Source organism: Monodelphis domestica, chromosome 7, assembly GCF_027887165.1.
Source record: "Monodelphis domestica isolate mMonDom1 chromosome 7, mMonDom1.pri, whole genome shotgun sequence".
Taxonomy (NCBI): Eukaryota; Metazoa; Chordata; class Mammalia; order Didelphimorphia; family Didelphidae; genus Monodelphis; species Monodelphis domestica.
This window is the reverse complement of record NC_077233.1, coordinates 101,796,901-101,819,859: the sequence shown is the minus strand read 5'-3', so window position 1 is coordinate 101,819,859 and position 22,959 is coordinate 101,796,901. Positions and strand designations below refer to the sequence as shown.

The following is a 22,959-nucleotide window of genomic DNA, read 5'->3' as shown; positions in this document are numbered from 1 at the left end:
TTCCTCTACAAAACAGGCATGGTAATAGTTAAAGGCTTGTTAAAAGAGAAAAGAGTTTGTAAAATTTAAAGCATCCTACAAATATGAATTATCATCATCATTAGTATCATTAACCAACCTTCTTGAGGCTGGAAGTAAACAATTACTCTCTAGAGTTTCATTCAGCTACTAATTATCATCAAATAACCTGCATTTACCATTACCATCACCATCCCCTATTCTCTTTAAGAATGGTGTCAAACGGAGGCTACTAATCTATACATTAAATTAACTGCTGGCCACATTTTTATTTAGTCTTTAAATGTAATGTTTTATATATAAATATATACACATATGTATATATAGTTGTATTTTTTATTTATTTTATTAAATATTTAATCTGGTTGCTCATACAGATGTTACAGACCACACTTGATATCTCTCCTCTATAGCATGAAATTCAAACTCCTTATCCTGGTACTTAAAGCCTTCCAAAATCTGGCCTTCCATTCTTATTTCACTTTATTCTATACCATGCATTCTATGATATATTCCAATTCTTTTTCTGCCATCTCCCACCTCCATGCATTCAAAATCTATTCCCCATCTACTCCTTCCTCATCTCTGCCTGTTTAATTCCTTCTCTTCCTTCTATAAATCCTTCCATAAGACTTTCCTCTCCTTTCCTTCCCCTACCTGAAAGCAGTCTTTCCCATCTCTTACATTCCTAGAGGTCTGTGTGTATCTCTCCTTTAATCATATCATGCTCTACCTTGCATTATATCTATTTGTATACATATATCACCCTAGTAGATTATAAGCTCCTTGAGCACCGGATGTCATTTTTCATCTCTTTATCCTGCATTGAGAAGGGCCATATAGTGTTTGTTGAATTGGCTGTCTGAGCCAATCCTACTGGCCTAAAAGCATCATTAATAATGATAATAATATATTTATCTCGTGTTTTACAATTACAATGCACTTTACTCACATTATCTCATCTGATCCTCATGACAACTCTATGAGTAATAATCACTAATATTTAATGCAGTGAAACTACTATTTCCCTCTTATACAGGTTAAAATACTGAAACTGCTTGCCTAATTCATAAATGAAAGAGTTAGGACTTAAATCCAGGTCTAACTACCCTTCTAGTGCTCTTTTTGTCACACTGAAATGCCTGTCATAATGAATCATTTGCTGCCATCTTCTCAAGAGGATCCACTATTTAATTTATCCTTCCTTGCTCATTAAGCTTTCTGGGGAATGGCAACTTGAGCTACAAAGTCTACAATAAAACTCATGAGTGATGAGGATCACCATTTCAATGGATAGACTTAAAAGGTCTCCATTCGTAAGCTACTAGATCTCAACTCTATCTGGAACTATGTCAGAGAAGATCAAGGCAATTCTGAGAAAGAAGTACCTTATGACATACTTGGAGCAAGGAGAGTATATCTCATCCCCAGTGAATTTATTGTCCTTGATGTATGTTTTCAGTGCAGTGAGATAAAGAGAAATAACTCCACTGCTAGATAGCCTGATTCACCCCAAGTCCCTCTGCTGCTCTCTTCTCTGGATGTTTTACCCTGATTGTTAATGACTCATGGGGGGGGGACTTCTTTTATCTTAACCCTAGGAATGATCCAGAGAAGCTAGATGCCTTCATCATGGACAAAGCCCTCCTTGACTACGAAGTGTCCATTGACGCTGACTGCAAACTGCTCACAGTGGGGAAACCATTTGCCATTGAAGGTATTAATCAGTTGCTGTTGTTTTTGCTTTTATTGAGAACATGTTGAGCTTGCCAATCTTGCAAGTCACCAATGCAAATGTCAGCATTGATACAAAGAGCCATCCATCTTTTCATTTTATGCTTCTCTACCACTTATCCCAGAAGCTATCAGAGTTGGGCACTATTTTGGGGAACTATTTACTCATTCCATCATCCAGAAACAATGTACCTGAAATGCTGATGCTTACATTTTCTATGCCTGGGCAGGGAATTGGGTAGTGGCAGCAGCAGTGGGGAGAGGGGGAATTTTAATTAAAAGTATTGGGTTTCATTTTACTTCATTTTGATTTGATTTTTTTACTGATCAGATCTTGTGATCAATCTAAGTCTGTAAAACTAGAATCATGGAGTTTGAGAGCTAAATGGGACCTTCAATATCATCTTTAATTTTTTAAAGGAAGAAACAGAAGCTACTAAATTTAAGGGATTTGTCCGAGGTCACTTAGAGAGTCAAAGGCAAAGCTTGGACTATAATTCAAGTATTTTTACTCTCAGTCTAGTGATCTTTCAACATATATTGCTAGCAAATTAACTTAAACATTTTTAAATTGACTTAAAAGTTTTTAAAATTAACTCTATTAGGTTACTGCATAGTCAATCTACTTTTCCAGTGCCCTTAAAGAGAGTTTTATTACCTCCTGACCACTGGTAAATACTTTTGCGTTGCCATTTTAGTTTTGGTGATCACTTCCTTCTTGACTTGGACATAGCCCTTGCCCTCTAAGAGTTTACAGTCTACTAGGACTTACATACAACATCAATAGCACCAGAAGAAGGCCAGATTTGAGATTAAGATATAGCCAAGCCAATGAGCATTTATGACTATGCTGGGCTAGATAAAATAGAACTACTTTGTCAAGAGATGTTTCTGCTAGAAAAGACCAATGACAATGGAAGTATTCCCCTACACAAATTCGAAATTATAGATCTGCTTTTTCTTTGCTCCCCTTAACTGCCAACACACAAGGAGTCTCAAAGCATCTTTAATCAAGTTGGTCGATCTAATTTGTCTCAGAGAAAACAGTTCAGCTCAGTGCCACGTAATGGAAATGGATAGACCTGCTGCTGCCTGAAACCCTTAATCCCATCCAACACATTAAGTGGGAGATCCCTCAATCAGTCAACATGTAGTTAGTACAATGTGCCCAGCCACTGTGTTCCCTGACACCAAAGCAATTCAGACTCCAATTTGCCTTCTTCAGTATCTCCCTCCCCTGAACAAATTAACAGATTGCTGACCCCAGGCTCTGTTTTTGTGATCGATGGTACATGGCAAGAGTGGAAGCTGTTCACTTTTGCCTTTCTCCAAAGGCAATCAATCTCTTTCCTGCCTCTCAAGGCAAAATGACCCCTCCATGAACCAGAACTAAACCAAAACTAGTACCCAACAACTAAAAGGGGAAGAAGGAGTTCTTGAGACAAGTTAGTGAGCAGTTAAAACCAGAGCCAGAGGCAGTTGGGCCAGCCAACCTAGACAATCAGAACTTTCAAGTCAAGTTTCTATTTGGTGTGACTCAAAAAATTCCTAACATACACAGTATCTGAGGTCATGGAGAAGCCATTCAATTTTGTTTCTCCATATTGGATAATTGTGGTTCCTTTGCCATCAGCAGCATCAACAGTGAATCATATTAGGTGGGTTTGAGGATGACAAGTATGATGACCTGCCTTAAATCTGATTGCACTGTCTCTGATTAGGAAAGACCAAGATGCTAGGGGGTGATCCTATTTTCTAAGAAGGCAAGGGTTATATAGATTGTTCCACCCTTCTCTAGCTCAGTACCAGATGCCACTGTAGCTCTAATTAACTCCCCACTGGTTTTCTGCTTACATTCCCATCTGTGCTCATGAAACTTTGTGTCTAGTGGTTGACATCATCTCTAGACACCATGTTGCTTTTAAAGGGAATAAATGCACAATGGTTCATTCCAATGGTGGAATGCTGTGATCCCTTATGGGAAGGTCTTGCAGCTCACTGTAAGGATGAGCAGGAACTCTGCAGGTTGGAATAGACTATTATTTTCATTGTTGGTTTCTTATAAAAATGTAAGAAGTGCAGTTCAGAATATAAAGCTAGATATCATCTCCCCCTAAGAAATTCTCATTATCATTTATTTTGAAAGGAGGAAAGAAAGTTCTGAGATCATAAGAAAAGGAGGAAAGAAAGATCCAAGGGTCAGGCAACAATCTGACCTGGGATTTGTTTAGCATTTTGTGTTTGAAAGCATTAAGTTCTTCATTTCATTGGTGTGAAGAATTTTCTGGTGTGGAAACTCCCTATATTAACACAAACTATTAACTCACCTCTAACTCCCAATCTTAGACAGTTGCCCACATAGCTAGTTCTTGGTTTAAAAAGTGAAGAAATATGAAGAAAAAAAAAGCAACCACCAATTTGGGAAATTTCTTTCCAATTACAGAAAGTAAAATGAGAAAGGTATAGATGTTTCCACATTCCCTTTTTACAACATTTTGATTTGCTACTCTCATAAAAAATATGGTCTTTGTTTAAAATATATTACTCCCTCAATATCCAGTGGAATTTTCACTGTGAAGTTTTAAAGTATATTATTGAACAACTTGTAAGCTCCTTGAAAGAAAATGCCAAATCATCTCCTGCTTCTTTATTTTCCACAATGCCTAATTCAGTGGTGAGACACTAGTAGGCATTCAACAAATAACTAATATTACTCATTAAACTAGATTAACTAGATTCAGAATATCTGTTGCAACTAACCAAGTAGCCAAATAGTAGTCTAAAAGATCAAATAAACTAATAAAGGTAACAGAATGCTAAACATCACTACCAGGAATTCACTTAGAAACAGAGGAAAATAAATACTTTAATTAAAACATGTAATATGTTGCACGTTGATTTGCATTAGAGAGAGAGATGTGAAAGATAGACAGACAGATAGATAGATAGATAGATAGATAGATAGATAGATAGATAGATAGATAGATGTGGGATTTATGAATGTGCATGTTATTATCCTATCTATACAACCTTGCTTCTAAATTCCTCCAAACTTTCATCACCTAGGAAATGATTTATCTGACAGTATGAAGTTATATCCAACTACTCTCAACAGCTCTTAAGTTTTGTTTAAAAGCTCCTCAGAAGTAGATTTTGTTCCTAAGCAAGAATGCAGAAGTGGAGGGTCAAAGCTGTTAAATGTTTGAGAGACTGTGGGAAGTCTTGGGTGAAATTGAATCTGATGTATCAGTGGAATAAAGACTCACTGGAATTGGAAAAGGAAGTGTTGAGATAAATTAATACATGTCCCAAAGTTAAGCATTGCAGCAATAAATGTCCTAGGAGGAGCAAGGATAATGAAGATGAACAATAATGATATATGACATTCCATCCAAAGAACTCAATGTGCTGTTAAGTCAGGCTTATTTCAATACCCATAAGAGCCATCAATATTTTGGGTCAGTAAACTGAGGCCAGCAAGTTATGTAATTCATCCAAGTTTATCCTGACTGTCTTAGGTCTTCTCTCACATCTCTTTTCATCTTCAAAAAGGAAAAAATCTTATTTTAATGGTCTGAACATTAAGCCAATTAAAATATGTTCTGCGACCTTTTCCCAGATTGACTGCAAATACCATGCCATGGAAAGCTTTCCAGAATGACTGGATCTTTCTTTCTGACAATGTCAATGGCCCTACTTATCTGAAAGGATATTTCAGAAGCAGGTATTTTCCAAACAGATGTAAACACAATACTTTTAGCTTGTGAAGTTATTCATAGAAACCACAATATACTTCTACCACTCTTAGCACAGCAATTCCAATTCATTTGTAGGGAAGTGATCAGGATTATATTATGGAAATTGTTCTCTTGTCCTAGAAGCAACATAGTAGAGTGGATAAAGTATTAGGACTTGTAGTCTGGAAGACTTGGATTTCAATACACCTCAAACATGTACTGGCTGTGTGGCCTTGGGGAAGTTACTTAACCTCCCTAGTATCTGTTAAAATGAAGGGTTTTGACTTAACAACTTATAGGGCCCTTTCAATTCTGTCCATAATCCTATAATTTTCCAAAGAACCTGATTCCTTCATCTTTCAAGCTAGAGGATCCCACTGTGCTTTCTCTAACAAAAATATGACCATCCCAGTCCTGATGGAAGACCTAGCTACTAATGATAATTAAGAAAGTGATTCAGAATGCCAGAAGGAGCTGGCAGGTAGAAAAGTCATCCTCTGGTCCTTGAGGACAGCCAAATTTGAAGTGCAAATGATTGAAAAAGAAAATTAAACCCTTATTATTTTGATCTTTCAATTTTTAACTATGGTAGAAAGTTTGCTTTTTTTATAAAACTTTCCTGTTCTCTCACCAAAATAAATTTCATTTGTGTATCTCCCCCTCCCCATAATCCAGATGTATAGTTTCCATTATCTTTAACGGTGATATTCAGCAAGAGAAGCAAGACTACAGCACTAAATTCTCATCATTGACTATGTGCATAACAGTGCGGCAAATTAGAATATCAGATGATAATGGATAGAGGTCTATTTTTACCAGGTCAATTGCAATTTAACTGACATGTGATAGAGTGGAGGAATTTAATATTTATCACTTTCAATGTGACAGTTTCTCCAAATATCAATGTACGTTAGATGAAGAATTTCTGCTAGTGTATTTGAATACCTGTACAGTGCTCTCAAAGCTTATTTTTAGAATAAGTATTACCTCCTTGGATGTATTCATTTGAAAAGACTTGACTCTCTCCTCACGTACTGAGTCTAGGCTACAGCAATAGATGATTCCAGAATAGATCTGTCATCAGGTGCAATAATCAGAGCTGGAATTGCTGCTATACAACCCCAGGTGAAATTTGGAAGAAACTTCTTAAAAGTAGCCTACTTGATGTGAGGTTGAAATGAGGAGTCACATACATTCTAGGATCATAGTTCTAAAGCTGGAAAGGACCTTAGAACTCCAATTCAAACCCCTCATTTTATAGATAAGGAAACTGAATTACAGAAAAGTGAGGTGACTTGTTCCAGTAATAAACCCAGATTCAAACTCAAGTCCTTTATATCTAAATGATGATGCTGTCAATGATGATCATTTATATTTACATAGCACTTTAAAGTTTACAAAATGTATTCAATTAATTATCTCATTTGGCCATCGAAACAACTCTGTGAGTTAGATAGATTTCCAACAACATGAGGTGTTAATTCAGAATCTCAGAACTGGAAAGAACCTCCAAAGTCATATCTAACCAAAACCATATTCTACAAAATGACAAGTGGCCATTCACCCAAATTCTAGGGAGGACAAACCCACTCTCTCCTCAATCAGCCTATTCCCCTTTTTATTACCTTTAATTGTTAGAAACTTTTGCTTCACACAGATTATAGCACTCTTGTATGGCTCTAATTATTAGATTTTTTTTCCTGACATCAAGTTTAAATTTGCCTCTTTGTGACTTGTACCCATTGTTCCTATTGCTTCCCTCTTGGACCAAACTAAATGAATACAATTCCTTTTCCACATAACAGTCTTTCATATTCCTAAAAATAGTTGTTATGCCCTCTCTCCTTAGTCCTTTCCTGGTTCCTCATCCACCAGCTTTATATGTAGCATGGTCTCAAAACCCTCCACTCTTCTATGAACTCTCCAGCTCCCACTTCAATATCCTTTCTAAAATACTGCAAACAGAACAAAATCCACTACAACAGATCTGTGTTCAGTTCTATGGGCAAGACATTAGGAAGGATATTGAACTACGTTTTGATTAAAATATTTGAGACTGATTTGGGGTAAAAATATCAACTTATTGATTAGGTTCACATTTAACCAATAGATTCTCCAAAAAAGACCCTGAAGCCCTCCAGGTAAATCTATAAATAGAGTTTTTGAGCTCATTATTCAGCCCCTTCCTTGAACATTCCAAGATACCTCTAGTTGGTAAATAGTTAATTAGGATGTGGTCCATGAAACCCTCACCTTCCTCATCCCATAGGTGATAGGGGTTACATAGGTAGGAAAAGAATCTCTTATATATCAACCAGATTTTGTTAAAAAGAAAATATTCCTTGGAATTCCCAAGAACAAAGGAAATGTAAAAGTCAGGAGACTAATTGGAGTCTTTCTAATCCAGGCCCCTAACACTGGGGAAAATAAGACAATATATAAAATATAGATAGAATACAGCAGAAATTTAACTTCCCCAGTCCAGGACAGACTACCTTTCTTAAGTCTGCATTATCTTTTGCCCCATATTTATGCAACACTACAATTTCCATCCATTATATTAGCTATCACTCCCAGCTTTGGGTCATCTACAGATTTGATAAGCATGGGCAATAACGGTGCCTCCAGTGAAGTCTTTGATAGAAATGTTGACTAGCATAGGGTGAGGAGGCTTCTATCTACATAGCCTATCTTCTAGGCCACCATGAGGTTAGAATAAGAAATTCTACTGAGATACAAGTATAACCCAGTGAAATTTCTCATCAGCTCAGGGAGTGGGGAGGGAAAGAACATAAATCATGTAACCATGGAAAAAAATTAATTAATTTTAAAAAATAAATTCTTTTGAGTACTTTTCAAAAATCAAGGTACACTATATATACTGCACTCTCAAAACCTTCCAGTGCAATAAATGTCAAAAAAAGAAAGGGAAATGAAATGAGCTTACTATGATCTGTTTTTGATGAAGCTATGCTGGTATTAAGTGATCATCACTTTATATTATTTATATATTTGCAAAGCCCTTAGCACCTGATAGATGCCTAATAAATACTTGATCCCCCTCCTCTTTTATTCTAGAATCTTGCCAGAAATCAAACGAAAGCTTACGTATCTGTAGTTTGCATATTGCATCCTCTTCCCTTTTCTGAAATTTATTGCATTTGCCCTTATCCAGCCTTTAGCACCCCTCTAATACTTCACTTTTTCACTTACATATGAGTACATCCTATCTGATGAGAGAACAGGCTGGACAACCTGTCTTCCTAATATATTCCATTCCACCTTGCCCTCCAAACCAAAATAGCAAGGCACAGATTAGGTGCTCAAAACTACATGTTGAACTGAACTGAAGATTCTAATATCTATTATTGGCATAGTCTTAATTTTCTTGACACCCCGTGGTTAAAGAACAAAACAAACAATTAGAAAAAAATAATGTATAGTACTTATAAGAACAGTATTTTTTGTATTATTTATTTCATCTGTGTCAGTTATTAAGCCTGCATTAATCCCTGCCCTGACATTTCAATGAAAGGATTTGTGTATCTGTTAAAAAGAACAAAGACCCGGTTTTCATATAAATGTCCTTGGAAATGAATAATAAAGGGAAATAACTATAGAAAATATGTGTTTTTCATTAAGCATATGCAGCTTTTTGAGGGTTATTCACTTTTGATCTGTGGACAAATTCAGCAATATTTTCAGTTTATCTACCTCCATTTTTCTGGAAGTTTAAAAAAAAATCTTTTGTAGTTGTAGCACTGAAGGGCTAAGAACAAAATTCAGTTGTCTGTGGTCCCTTTTATGTTGTCTTTCAAAGTAATTTCCAGGATAGAAACAGACTAGAATGCAATAATTAACTGTCCACTCAGCCAGGATAGAAGACAGGAAAAAGATAAAGAAGGCCCTAGTTTCCTGAGGTTTTAGACCTGGAAAAGGATCCTGGAGGTTGCTGACAAGAGAGACTATGAATCATAGCATCTTGGTGTTGGAAAGGGTTTGAGGTCATCTAGTTTGATTCAGAAAGCATAAATCTCTCTATAATAGTTCTGAGTGGTCTTTCTATTTCAACTCAGTTTCATTGAAAGGAAACTCACCACCTCACTAGACAGTCCATTGGAGAGTTCTTACTGTTAGAAAGTTTTGCCTTATATTGACCCTTAGTCGGTTGGCCCTCTAGGACCTCCCCGATCATATTTCATCCTGTATCTATATGGCTGTCCTTTAGTACTTGAAGATTTTATCATGTCACCCAGTTCACCTGAAAGAAGAAAGCAAACCTGGACCTTGGTTCCAATAAACAGTAGCAACTAAGCAAGACTGAAAACTGAGATCTCAGACCTAAAATATGTGGGTCAGAACTTTTCTAATAGTAGGACTAAAATCCTATCCACATTTCCCATCATAGCTACCATCATTGATATTAAAAAATGGTCCAAATATATGAAAGTGTAATTCTGGTATCAGAGTATCTTGAGTGTCTTGATATAAGGTGTCACGTACTATTTTGGAGGTCCCTTTCAGAAAATTGCTCTGATTTTTCTTCCTGATTTATGCTTCCTTCTAAGAAAATACTGAAACTTCTTTATCTTACACATTTTGATGTCCAAAAAGGGTCACAGTTCCCTTTCAAACACCCAAGCTAATGGGAGCATTCATTTGAACAAGTTTAATTATATGCCCCCCCTCAAAAAAAAAGGATTTGTAGAAGAACCCAAAGATAGTAAAAAATACACTGCCTCCAGGCAGATAGGTGGCAGAGGATTGAGAGCCAGACTTAGAGACAAGAAGTCCTGGGTTCAAATCTATTCTCAGATAATTCCTAGCTATTAAACTCTGGGCAAGTCACTTAACCCCAGTTGCCTAGCCAGTAAGTGCTCTTCTGTTTTAGAACCAATTCCTAGTATTGATTCTAAGATAGAATGCAAAAAGTTTTTATTTTTAATATTTTGCCTTCTCCCACAAGAAACTTTTAACAGAGTACTACCCGCAAAGGGTTAAGAATTACTAAAAAGTCAAGCAAATTTCCTCTCTGGTGTGTCTTTTAGGAAAAAAAATTCTAGGTAATTAGAAGGTTTATCTCCTGTTTACCCCAGACCTAATTAATCTACATGACACAGTGTACTAGTTTTAAGACAAGTTCCAAGTTTACTTCTTCAGAGTATGGTTCTGTGCCTTGATTTTAACCACTACTCCAAACCATAGTTCCCACAGTTTCCTTCCACAATGATCTTTCTTCTCCCTTTGGCACTCCACTACATTACAGTTTAATGTACTGATCAAGCAAAAAATAAATTCATGCTGGGGACCACATGTAGCTTTCATTCCAGATCTGAACATAGCTTGGCATCATCTCTGGTCACTTTGCTCCTGTCTCCAGGTCTACGTAGTATCACTTGCTCTTGTCAACATGGAATCTAGAAACCCCCAAACTTGTAGTCTAGTAAGATCTATTGAACCCCAAGTCTTAGGGTTATCTTGTAAGCTGGAGACCACATTGACACTCTCCATCTGTGTCTTCCATCCATATCTTATAACCAATCTCTCATATGGAAGCAGTTTCCCTCTTGGGTACATAATCCAGTAATGTCATGGTCTCATCACTGGGTAAATTGTCCTCCTTGAAAATCAGTTAACCAAAAAGGAATAGACTTGGTATTTGATGGTTTATTACTGTTCACTCATTTCAGTAGTGTCCAACCCTTTATGACCCCATTTAGGGTATTCTTGGCAAAGATACTGGAGTGGTTTGCCACTTCCTTTTCCAGCTCATTTTGGAGATGAGGAAACTGAGAAAAATAAGATTGAGTAACTCACCCAGGTTCACACAGTAAGGAAGTGTCTAAGGACAGATTTGAACTAAGGTCTTTCTGACTCTAGGTCCAAAGATCTTTCCATTGTACCCCCTAGCTGCCCTAATATGATGGCTCCTAGTTTCCTAATTCTTCTTCTAAGATTCCTTATTAATGAGAGATGTAGCACATCAGAGGTAAAATGAATCTTAATGATCAAAAGTCAAACTAAGGAAACCAAAGTCCACGCAAGCTCAGTGATTTGCAAGGAGTACACAATTAGAGACAAATATAGAGCTCTGATTTCTAGTGCAAAGCTTGCTTTCTATTGCTTCTGGAAGAGGTGTACAGTCTCATCTGGCTCTTTTAAAGAAAAGTAACCATTCTAATAGGGGAAATATATATATACATATATATACAACCCTTTTTAATCCTTTAAAAAGAAGGTACTTTATAAATTGAAGATTTTTTACCTATGATCATGCTTGATACTGAATCAAAGATATCTATCACAGCCTCTCAGGAACAATGGCAGGATTGTCATTTGGAATTGCATTTTCTCCTAGGCTATGGCATTGGCCTTCCTCCAAACTCTCCACTGACCTCAAATATATCAGAACTTATCAGCCAGTACAAGTCACATGGATTTATGGACGTGCTGCATGACAAGTGGTACAAGGTGGTTCCCTGTGGCAAGAGAAGTTTTGCTGTCACTGAGGTAAGAGATGTATTTGTCAGCCATGGCTAATCAGTCTTTCTTTGCCCTTAAGGGCATATACTGAGTGTGTTAAAAGGGGTATTACAAAAACCGAAGCAAAGTTTTCTTGAGATGTGTGGCCAGTGATAACTGATTGCACTTGCTTTTCAGGTCGGTGTTTGTGATTCTCCCTCCCTCCTATGAGTTTCCTAGCATGACTTTGGTTTTATCTATTCCTAGGCCAACCTTCAGTGAAATATCTTTATGAGAGGCCATCCTTGAGATGTGTCTTTTGTTTTATTTTTTATTTTAATAACAAGTTTCCATGTAAGTTTTCCAATGTTATATGATCCGTATTATCTCCCTCCTTCTTCCCTCCCCCCTCCCAGAACTGACAAGCAGGGCTTCCGTGTATTATCATGCAAAACATATTTCTGTATTATTCATTTTTGTAAGAAAATAATCAAGATGTATCTTTTGATGTTTTTCTTGTAAATGAATAGAAAAGCTACATATAGTCTGCTTAGGATTTAAGTTACAAATCCTTCAAAAGGATAGGAAATGTCATTCCAAGAAACATCATTCTAATCCAGCATGCTACTTCCAAGAATGGAGTCAAAAGAGGCTTTTATGTGGGAGAACAATCATTGCCCATTATATTGACTACTAGGAGCCACACCAAGCATCCCTAACTAACCTACCCTTGCTAGAAATCCTGAGGAACAAGGAGTCCATTCAAGCATGGCAAACCAAAGGACATGCCCAAGGCAAGAATTTCTAAATCACAGAATCAGAGGGACCAAATGGCCTCCAAAGCCCCTTAGAACTCCCAGTCTAATATTCCATGTTAGAGTTGGAATAGGCCTGAGAGTATATCTAAGCCCAATGGAATGTTTTGTTTTTGTTTTTTTAGATTATTTTAGATTATTAGATTATCTCACTTGCAAGTACAGCAACCACTCAAAGCCTACTGGTTGGTATGGGAGTTTTGACCTCTGTCCTAAACTGGGGCAGTTTCTCCTGTTTGGGTAGCCTGGTTGATGTTCAGTTAGGGTGTGAAGCTCAACATACTGATGCCGGATGTAGTTCTGAACAGTTTGCCACACTACAGCTCTGAACTTCTGAGCTCAAGAAATCCACCAACCTCGACCTCCTGGTAACAGGAATCACAGACAAGATCAATCGTGGACAATAGCCTTGTACAATAGAATGAACATTAGATTTGGAGTCAAAAAGACTTGTGAGGTAATATCACAAATGTTCCCACTGTGCAACATTGGGCAGGTCTTATCCCCTCTCTGGGCCTCGGTGTCCTCATCTGTATAATAAAAGGGGTCACATTGTGTGATTTCTAAGATCCAAACCTGGATTAATTTTTTTTTCTGTTCATTGTTCTAGTTCAAACCCCACACTTGACAGATAATAAAAATGAAACTTATAGAGGCTTGGGCATTTGTTCAAATGAATCAGGACTAGAATTCATGTCTTCTGAATCACATTCCAGTGCTCTTTCCATTTTAACATTTGTCTCTAATATTCCACTGGAGATAAAGCTAGCATAACACACAACAATGTGGTCATGAGGAACTGGCAAGGGACACAATATCAGAGTCAAGGATGGATGGGTGGATGGATGGATAGATGGATGGATGGATGGATGGATGGATGCCCAAAGTTTTAAAAGAAGGCTAACGAACCCAAGCCAAGTCAACTTGAAACCCAAGAAAGTAAAGCCAATAAAAAGGGGATTGTACAAGTCCATTTGAGAATCATGGCTAACCAGGAGAACATGCCAAGGGTTAAGACTTCACAGTAAAAAGGGAAAGAAAGATTTAATCTTCCAGGACATTTGCTATTATTTTGCTACTTTTCAGAATCCTTTGGGGAATAGTAAAAGTAAATTATTCTAAAGCAAAACTGAGCCTGAGAAAAGCAGGTGAATTTATAAGGTATTACCTCAACAAAGTGCAAGAAAAGAAAACAGAGGAGACTGACAAGTATGATCTCAAATGAGGAGGAATTATTGAAGAAAATCAATAAATGCAAATGAGATCAATTAACATTGTGTATTAACATGCAGGTACTTGCATAAAATGCACAATAGCACATGAGACTCTCAAATTTAGGGACCAGACGTGAATTAACAGGGTCACAGATTTACAACTGGAAGGAACTTTGAGATCAGTTAGTCTTATCCCTTCATTTTAGGGTTACTAAACTGAGCCCAAGAAAAGTTACATGACTTTGCCAAAGTCAGAGTCGGTCAGTGGACAAGTCGTTTACTTAGTCCTTACTAATATGTATCAGGCACTAGGATAAGCATTGGGGATACAAAGAAAGGGGGATAAAATAGTCCCTTTTTCCAGGAACTCACATTTTAATGTCAGAAAAATAGCAAATGATAGTGCTGGGATAGTCTCTAACACACTTTGGCTAGGTGACCCCCCCATGTAGGCTAATCATTTAACCTATCAGTGCCCCCCCCCAGACAACTCTCTAAAGCTATAAGCCTGCAAAGTTGTTATTGATCTACTTTGGTAGAGGATTTTCCTCATTGTTGGTTATGATTCCAATAAAATTACAGGTCTTCCCCACCTCAAAAAAACCTACTCTTCATGCTACCTGCTATCTCAAATTGTTTGGGATATTTTACCAAATGGTTTGACCCAATGACTATCCAAATCTATATAATATCCAGCCCTATTATAATGGGCTGGTACTTTATCTTTTCTCTGTCTGTTTCTCTTTTTTCTGTCCCTGTCTCTCTTAGTACTATTCCTTCATTCCAAAAGAAAGAGAGAGAGAGAGAAAGAGAGAGAGAGCAGACACAGAGACACAGAGACAGACAGAGAGAGGGGGAAGAGAGAGATGTTAATCATTCATACTTAGTCAAGAGAGCACATCAGGAAATTGGATCCTCAGTCCCTAAAATTAGACTGCACGCTAAATCAAACCAGTCAACGGTCTGAAGTCTTTACCTCATTAACTGCTTACACAGGAGAGTGTTTCATCACATTCTATTGTCTCTTCCCCAGAAGCCCTGCCTTTGTCTTTACTTTTGTGTGAGGTTTTTTTTTTTCTTCCCAAAGTACTGGAAGGAAGAACAGTTGCCTATTCAAGTGAAATCTGGGAAAGTGCTTTTATTGGGTCACTACCCCATATCCCTTTCTCTCATCCATCCCAACCTAGATGTTTGGGGTCTTGGCTTTCTTGTATCACCTCACACATAAGAATTATATCTTCCTACATGCCACTAGTCTTTGATATTCAGAGGGGAAACCTTACATATGCAAAGACTCTCTGTCTCTCTCTCTCTCTCTCTCTCTCTCTCTCTCTGTCTCTCTGTCTCTCTCTGTCTCTCTCTCTCTGTCTCTCTGTCTCTCTGTCTCTCTGTCTCTCTTTCTCTCTCTGTCTCTGTCTCTCTGTCTCTCTCTGTCTCTCTCTCTCTCTCTGTCTCTCTGTCTCTCTCTGTCTCTCTCTCTCTGTCTCTCTGTCTCTCTGTCTCTCTGTCTCTCTTTCTCTCTCTGTCTCTGTCTCTCTGTCTCTCTCTCTCTGTCTCTCTGTCTCTGTCTCTGTCTGTCTGTCTCTCTTTCTCTCTCATCCTCATAACATTCTACTAAAAAGCCTAATATTTCTCAGTGAACCAAATGTGCTTTCATTTGTAGCCAAAGTTTTTATTTGTCTTGCTCAAACATATTTTCTTGTTTTGAGATGGGTTCTATATGGGAAAGAGAATATTGGGAAGGACATTTCTTCTTTCCAGGTGGGGTTCTATATGTGGAAGATGACATTGGGAAGTGACAGTGTTGTTTCTAAAGCATCAATAAAACTTTTACATAAAAGGGAAAGTCCTCTGTTCTAAGAGAACTGATCTGCCAGGGAAATAGTAATAGTTAATATTTATATGTAAAGTTTTCAAAGTAACATAAATGCTATTTTATTAGATCCTCACAACCATCCTGCAAGGTAGATGTACCATTATTCCCATTTTAAAGATGAGGAAACTGAGCCTGAGAGAAATCAAGTGACTTGCTCAGATCCACACTGCTAGTAAATGTCAGAGGCAAGGTTTGAACTCGAATCTTCATGTCTCCAGTTTCAGCACTTGATACATTTTGCCTTTTTGCCATCTCATAAGACTCCATAAAAAGGACATGGAACAATAAGTTGTTATTCAGGCATAAGATATTATTGCTTTTCTCTTGTCCCTTCCATGAGAAATACATACACTTAATTGATATATAAAAGCTTTGATTCCCATTACCATATCTTAGAAAACTAAGTGACCACAGCCTTTAGGGAAAGATAAATGAATCTCTTCTGCTTCCATGCCTTAGGTGCTCCTTGACTTTCCTGAATCACATCATAAATAGTTCTAATTCTACTGGTCTATCTTTAGCAAGCTTGGTGAGAGTGCTGATAAAAAGGAAGAAAGAAGGTTTGCTTTTTTCATGGGAATTTTTGAATTGTCAGTCTCAGGTCCCTGAGCTTCTGTCCACCCCACCCTTCTTGTGCCTGCAGAGAACACATGATCAATGAGTTGCATGCATTTTGTGGCAAGGATTCAAACCTTCTGGCTCAGCAAAATGTAACTTTTGCGAATTCCTGATGTCATCTTAGCTGTCCCCTTCTATCCTGGGCAGAAGCTGAGTATAATCCCTTAAAAAGGAAAACTGGCAAACCAAGAAGAAGGATGCAGCAGAGAGCAGCTCAGCAGACATAAATGAAGCTACCAAATGCTTTGCCATAGTATTGTTCACTCAGGGAATCTTCTGATGACAAATCTTTCTTTGACAATAGTAGTTGTTTTTTAATCAGCTTGGGTGACATCAACTTGGAATCTCTTTAACAATGAAATAATGATGGCAATGCCTAAGGGAGATATCTTAGAATCAAAGATTTTAACTTCTGGAAAAGACCTTAAAGATAATTTTACCCAAATTCCTCATTTTACAAATGGGAAAATTGAGGCCCAGAGAGATCTGATGATAATAATGATGATGCTCCTATTTTATATACCACTTACTTTGCTCCAGGCACCAGGCTAATCACTTTCCAAATATTATCTCATTTGATCCTTACAACTATTCTAGAAGGTAGATGCTATTATTATTCTATTTTACAATTGAGGAAACTTGGGCAAACAGGTTAAGTGACTTGCTCAGGATTGCTGGACCAGTAAGTATCTGAGGCTGGATTTGAATTCAGGTCTTCCAGATACCAGGGCTAGCGCTTTATTCACTGTAGTGTCTGAATAGCACAGTCTCTGTCCTCTTAAACAGAAACTAATAAAATATGTTTAAGAGATCACTTGGGCTGAAAAGAAATCTGCCTCAAAAACCAAATTTCATTCACAAGAATTTTGGAACCTATTCAAATCAACAAAAGACAATACACTCCCGAACTTGGGAAAATCCATTTGTAGTGTTCATCATCATAATCATAGTTGAGATTTCTAGAACACTTTAACATTTATAAAGCACTTTACAAATATGTAGCTCATCTGGACCTCCGAACAGCTCCATTATGTAATGTATTACAGATATCGTGATTCACATTTGATAAATGAAGCAAATGAGATCTCATAAATCACTTAATTAAGTGATTTATTGGCCCTTTACTACCTTCCTAGCAAGGATTGGTGGCAAGACTTGAACTCAAGTCTCTAGCAGTGCTAATCTATTGACATGGATCACTATGTGGTCAGTAAATCTTTATTGAGCCTTCATCATTCCAAAGACCAGCTGCAGCAACCTTCATCAATGTGTTGTCATTTTGTTCTGTTTTGCTTACAGAGCCTAAGAGAGCACCCTAATGGAATATGACAGTGTCTTTGCCTACAATAAGTTGTTGGGGTTTTTTTAATTAATTGATTAATTAATTGTGACTCTTTTTCCATGGTTTCATGATTCATACTCTTTCCTCCCCTCATCCCACCCCCCTCCTGGAGCCAACAAGCAATTCCACTGGGTTTTGCATGTGTCATTGATCAGAACCTATTTCCATATTAGTGATATTTGCACCAGGATGATTGTTTAGAGTCTACTTTCCCAGTCATATCCCCATTGAACTATGTGATCAAGGAAATATTTTTCTTCTGTGTTTCTACTCCCACAGTTCTTTCTCTGCAATAGGTTGTTAATGAGACTGCAGTCATGTATTTGATTCCTTTATGGGACCAGTTAGCTGTTCTTGGTTATATTCCCAGCATCTCCACCCCAAAGCTCAGGCCTTGTGCCTTCCAAATAAATAGGTGACTAGCCAACAGTGTGTAATATATTAACATAATCATCCCTTCCTAGAAAAAAAATATTCTTACATCCTTAGAAGACAACTAGCTGCCATTTATACAAGATGTCCCAAAGATCTTAATGCAGTTTTCAGCTCTAAGAACTTTAAATTGCCCTTCATCTTTGCAATACTCTATGTGGCACTTTAATGTCTACAAAGTACATTACATGCATTATTTCATTTGGTCCTCACCACAGCTCTATACTGTGATTACTGATGAGGAAAGAGAAGCTCTGAGAGCTGGTTAAGCGACTTGCCCAGGCTGGTGTATTATTATCAGCTAATAAGTGTCAGAGGCCAGAGCTGAGGCTGGGTCTCTTCTCGGTCCACATCCAGCACTCTTTCCACTAGGACACATCCATTCCCTTTAAAAGGGTAGGAGGTCAACAATGTAATCAGCCTATAAAATAGAGGAATATTTTTCCTTCTCAAGTCAATTTTACTGGATATTTTCCTCTGGATTCATTTGGCTAGAATAATGTCCGAATTTTTGCACTTTGAATATTTTTAATGTCTGACTATATCATCCCAAGTAAATGCACTAAAATTTTTATCCTATTGATTTTACAGACTAGCATATAACTAGTATTTATCAGTATATAACTAGTGTTTACATAATGCTTTAAGATTTGCAAAGCACATTACAAGCATTATCTCATTTGATCCTCACAATAACCCTATTAGGTAGATATTATTATCCTCATTTTACAAATGAGGAAACTCAGAGAGAATGAATGACTTATTCAGTCACATAGCTAAGAGATAGTAGAGCACAATTTGAACCCAGATCTTCCTGACTCCTAGTCTGGCACTCTAGCCACTGTACCACACTGTCCTGTTACTATTACCTCTACAAATTATTTTTCATCTGCCTAATCTTTTTCACTCCCATTGCCATCATCCCAAAAGATCCAAATTACCTCCACAATGCATTAGGCTCCTAACAGGTCTTTCCCTCCTTTACTATACATGTATATATACACATACATGCATATACACATGCACAATAGCTACCCTTCAAACCATTTCTGAAATGATATCCCTAATAGAACTAGTCAAGTCACTCCTCTACTCAGAAGTTTTCAGTGATTCCTTAGGACCTCCTTCCACAACCTGGTGCTGCCCTATCTTTCCAGCCTTATCATATTCTTCTCTCCTTCATATTCTCAGTAATTCAATAAAACTGGGTTATCATTTGTTCCCCAGATACACCATGAACTTTCCCCTTTCCTTGTCTTCATTGCTCACAAACTTCGTTTCCTATGGCTAGAATAGCCTTTTTCTTCTCTTTGTTTGTCCAATGTCTAAGTATACTTTTAACCCAAAAATGCTACCTTTCCTGATTGCCCATCTGTAAGGAGGATCTTCAGTCTTCTTTCTTCCTTAGTTAGACAGTATTTTGTTTCACCACTCTAAAGCAGATGTTATGCATCATTGTGAATTATAGCTATCTGTATATGTTATTTCTCCCTACTAAACTATAAAACACATGAGACCAAGGAGAGAAACTTGACATTTTCTCCCACTACCCAATACATTGGTGCATACACAGAAGGGACTTAGTAAATGTTGATTGAATTGAATCTTGGTAGCAGAAGCTCAATAATATCAGTTATTACCATTTTATTATTATTATCCCTTTTCTTGAGAATACAGATGCAGAATGAATAAATGTTGGGTCATGGTATTCTGGCTTGGGTGAATTGATGAACCTGGTCCTGAACAGCTCCTAAAAGCATTGAGAAGCTTCTGTCTGTCACAAAGCCATCTTTTTTCCTGTCTATCCCATTGCCCCAGCCCTATGTCCAAAATCTGTCCCAAAACATGGCTGTGATTAGGCCTGATGGGTCTTATTAAGTGAGAAGAATAGAGTTCCCTCCAGCTTTTTTTAAGTCAATGGAGAACACAGCAAATTCATCAGAAAATGCTGACATCAGGCAGTTTTCAGTCCAGTTTGTCTTTGATGCCATATTAAAAACCCAGAGGGAAATGTTCTTGGGGAGAAGCCAAATTCTAATGCAGTTGCTTCTGCCCATGAAAACCTGGTCATTTCTTGACCCAGTCTGTCCCTCTTTGATTTTGAAATTGCACCATCTTCAATCCAACCTAATCCAAATTATTGATGGTCAATGAGAGGTCATCAGCCAATACACAGTGCCACCAAGGGAAGATCCTCCTTTTCATATCACCAACTATTTTGCCAGATTCATGTTTCCCCTGGAAATATACTTCTGTGTAACAAAACATAAGATTAAATATATTGTGACTGGGTACTACCTCTCCTCTTTGGAAGTGTGCAAGGAAACAGAATGACATTTCTATCTTGTCATGTCAACTAGTTCAATTCCACAAGTTCTTATTAAGCCCCTGCTCTGTACTAGGTGCTATGCTGAGCTCTGAATAGAAATAAACTGCAAACCCTACCCTTAAAGGTCTCAGCATCTAAAGGACTCTAGTGGACCGTGGATGGTGATGTAACGGGAGGTGTTAGACACCCGTGCCAGACTCTAAGGCAGAATGTAAAAAGTACAAAGTAGAGGCACAGACCGTATGCTCAGAATTTTCAAGAACTTTTTTCTAGCTGGAGAAATCAAGAAGGCACCTGAGTTGGATCTTGAAGGGAGAGATTTCATTAGACCAATATGAGATGGGAATATATATGGTGAAGGTTGAGAAGAGGAATCCACTCTAGGCATAAGGGATGCTCAAAGCAAAGGGTCATGGAGAGGAGGCAGCAAGAGAAGACCAAAGGACAGCAAGTAGTTCAGTTCTATTAGAATACAGAATGACAAGGAAAAGCATAGATGTGGCTGAAATGATAAGTTTGTGATATATTATGGATGACCTTGAGTGCCAGGCTAAGGAGTTTATGCTAAATTTAGTAGGCAGTGGAAAATCATTGCAGGTCTTTTAACGGTGTAGTAGTAAAATAGTCAAAGCAAAATATAAGTGATTCTATGTGGGCAGTTATGGGGAGGATAGATTGAAGAGGGGAAACACTAGAAGCAAGAAGGCCAACTTGAAGGCTCAGGTGATGAGAGACTAAACTAGGGTATTGGCAATGTGGGTGGAAAGGAATAAAAAGATTTTTAAAGGTGGAATTAACAAGATCTGGCCATTGATTTGTCATAAAGGTAAAAGAGATTGAAGAGTGAAAAATAAATCTGAATTTTGGTGAATGAGGGGAAGTGGGACTGTCTGGTGATACCATCCACAAAGACAGGATTTAGGAGCAAGAACAAATTTATTGCTATAATGCTGAGCTGAGTCATGATGAGAAATTACACAGGGAAAACAAGGGGAGGATGTGAATGCCCTCAGCTTGTTCTGCTCTTCTGCCAATTTATAACAAATTGAAGCCTCTTTAAGCCTGGTAAAATCAAAGCTGACTAGGGCCATAACATGGCCATATCTTTAGGCAGTATTGGATTTAATATATGTATATATGAAATATATATATATAATACAAATAAGAATTTGTGACATTTTGCTATTATGATGGCAAGTTCTGTACCTCCAAGAAAAATTTTGCAAAAGAGGCTTCCTTTTAGACCACAGCTTCAGGATACATCTTAGCTATGATCTTTGGTAAATGATGAGGCACTTTGAGATGGAGAGGGACCTATAGGACTGGGTTTAGGGGGAAAAATCACAAAGTAAAAGGTTTTTTTTTCATGGGTTCAGAGTCCTTTCCCTAGACATATTAATTCTCTTCTCATCCCAATTCCCTCCCATTCTTTCTCTCCACTTCCCACAGTAAAACCTACCTTCAAAGAGAGAATCTATTATCTGTCCTTCACTCTAATGTGAACTGAAATCAGTGTTACTTCTACTAGGAATATTTCATTTTTAAGCCTTATCTCCAATTGTGAAATGAAAGATTATTCTCTATTAGAGGAACTGTATTTAGTAGTAAGTAAATGAGATATTTGGAAAAGCAGGAAGGCCTCTCTAAGGCCCCTGAAATCATAGATCTACTCTGCCAACATTGAAGACCAGCTCTATGTGCCTGTGGAGATGATAGTTATGACTTACAGTATGAACTATTAACCAAAAGTATCCAGTAAATGTCTTTTTTCAGATAATTAAAGCCTTGTATAATGTAATCTAGCCAGTCTTTAACACTGGGAGATTATTGTCCATCATTACCCTTGTTGTGGCCTGTTTGGCCATGGCCATTGCCCCCAACCAGCATTGTTATCATCAACATCAATTGTCATCATCAACACCTCTATCACAATCCACAGATATCAATGTTCCAACCTCCATTAAGTAACCCATCCCACTGTCAAGCAGTCTTTACTACCAGGACTTTTGTCCTCGTGCAATCCTCTTTTCACAGACCACTCTATTGAGTGTCTGCAAGAGTTTCTAGAAATCTGATACTAATATGTCATAGTGCATAACAAACTGACCACAGAGGCAGAAAGAATTTAAGGATTTAAGCCCTACTTCTGGTACATACTGGCTATAGGACCCTGGGCGAGACCAAGTCAAAAAGAAGATGTTTCATCCAGGACTTTCCCAATCCAATGAAATCAGAGATCCAGTTCCCATCTCTCCATGAACTAGTCATGTAGTTTTTATTGTCTGGACTGGACTTCTTCCATTCTTAAGTAGAACTGCAATCATCAGTGTGAGTAGTCCTTCCACCAGTACAGATCACGACTCATCCATACATTTTCATCCT

General features: G+C 37.7%; 1 protein-coding gene across 1 annotated transcript in view; it reads left to right on the top strand.

The window, feature by feature from the left end:
* The window catches only part of GRIN3A (glutamate ionotropic receptor NMDA type subunit 3A), a 235,045-nt gene that overhangs the window by 169,224 nt on the left and 42,862 nt on the right, over positions 1-22,959 (top strand). Inside the window, exons 5-6 of the mRNA XM_007499642.3 lie at positions 1,620-1,735; positions 11,848-11,999. Coding sequence (XP_007499704.2) covers positions 1,620-1,735; positions 11,848-11,999 — 268 coding nt within the window. The remainder of the gene's footprint in view (positions 1-1,619; positions 1,736-11,847; positions 12,000-22,959) is intronic.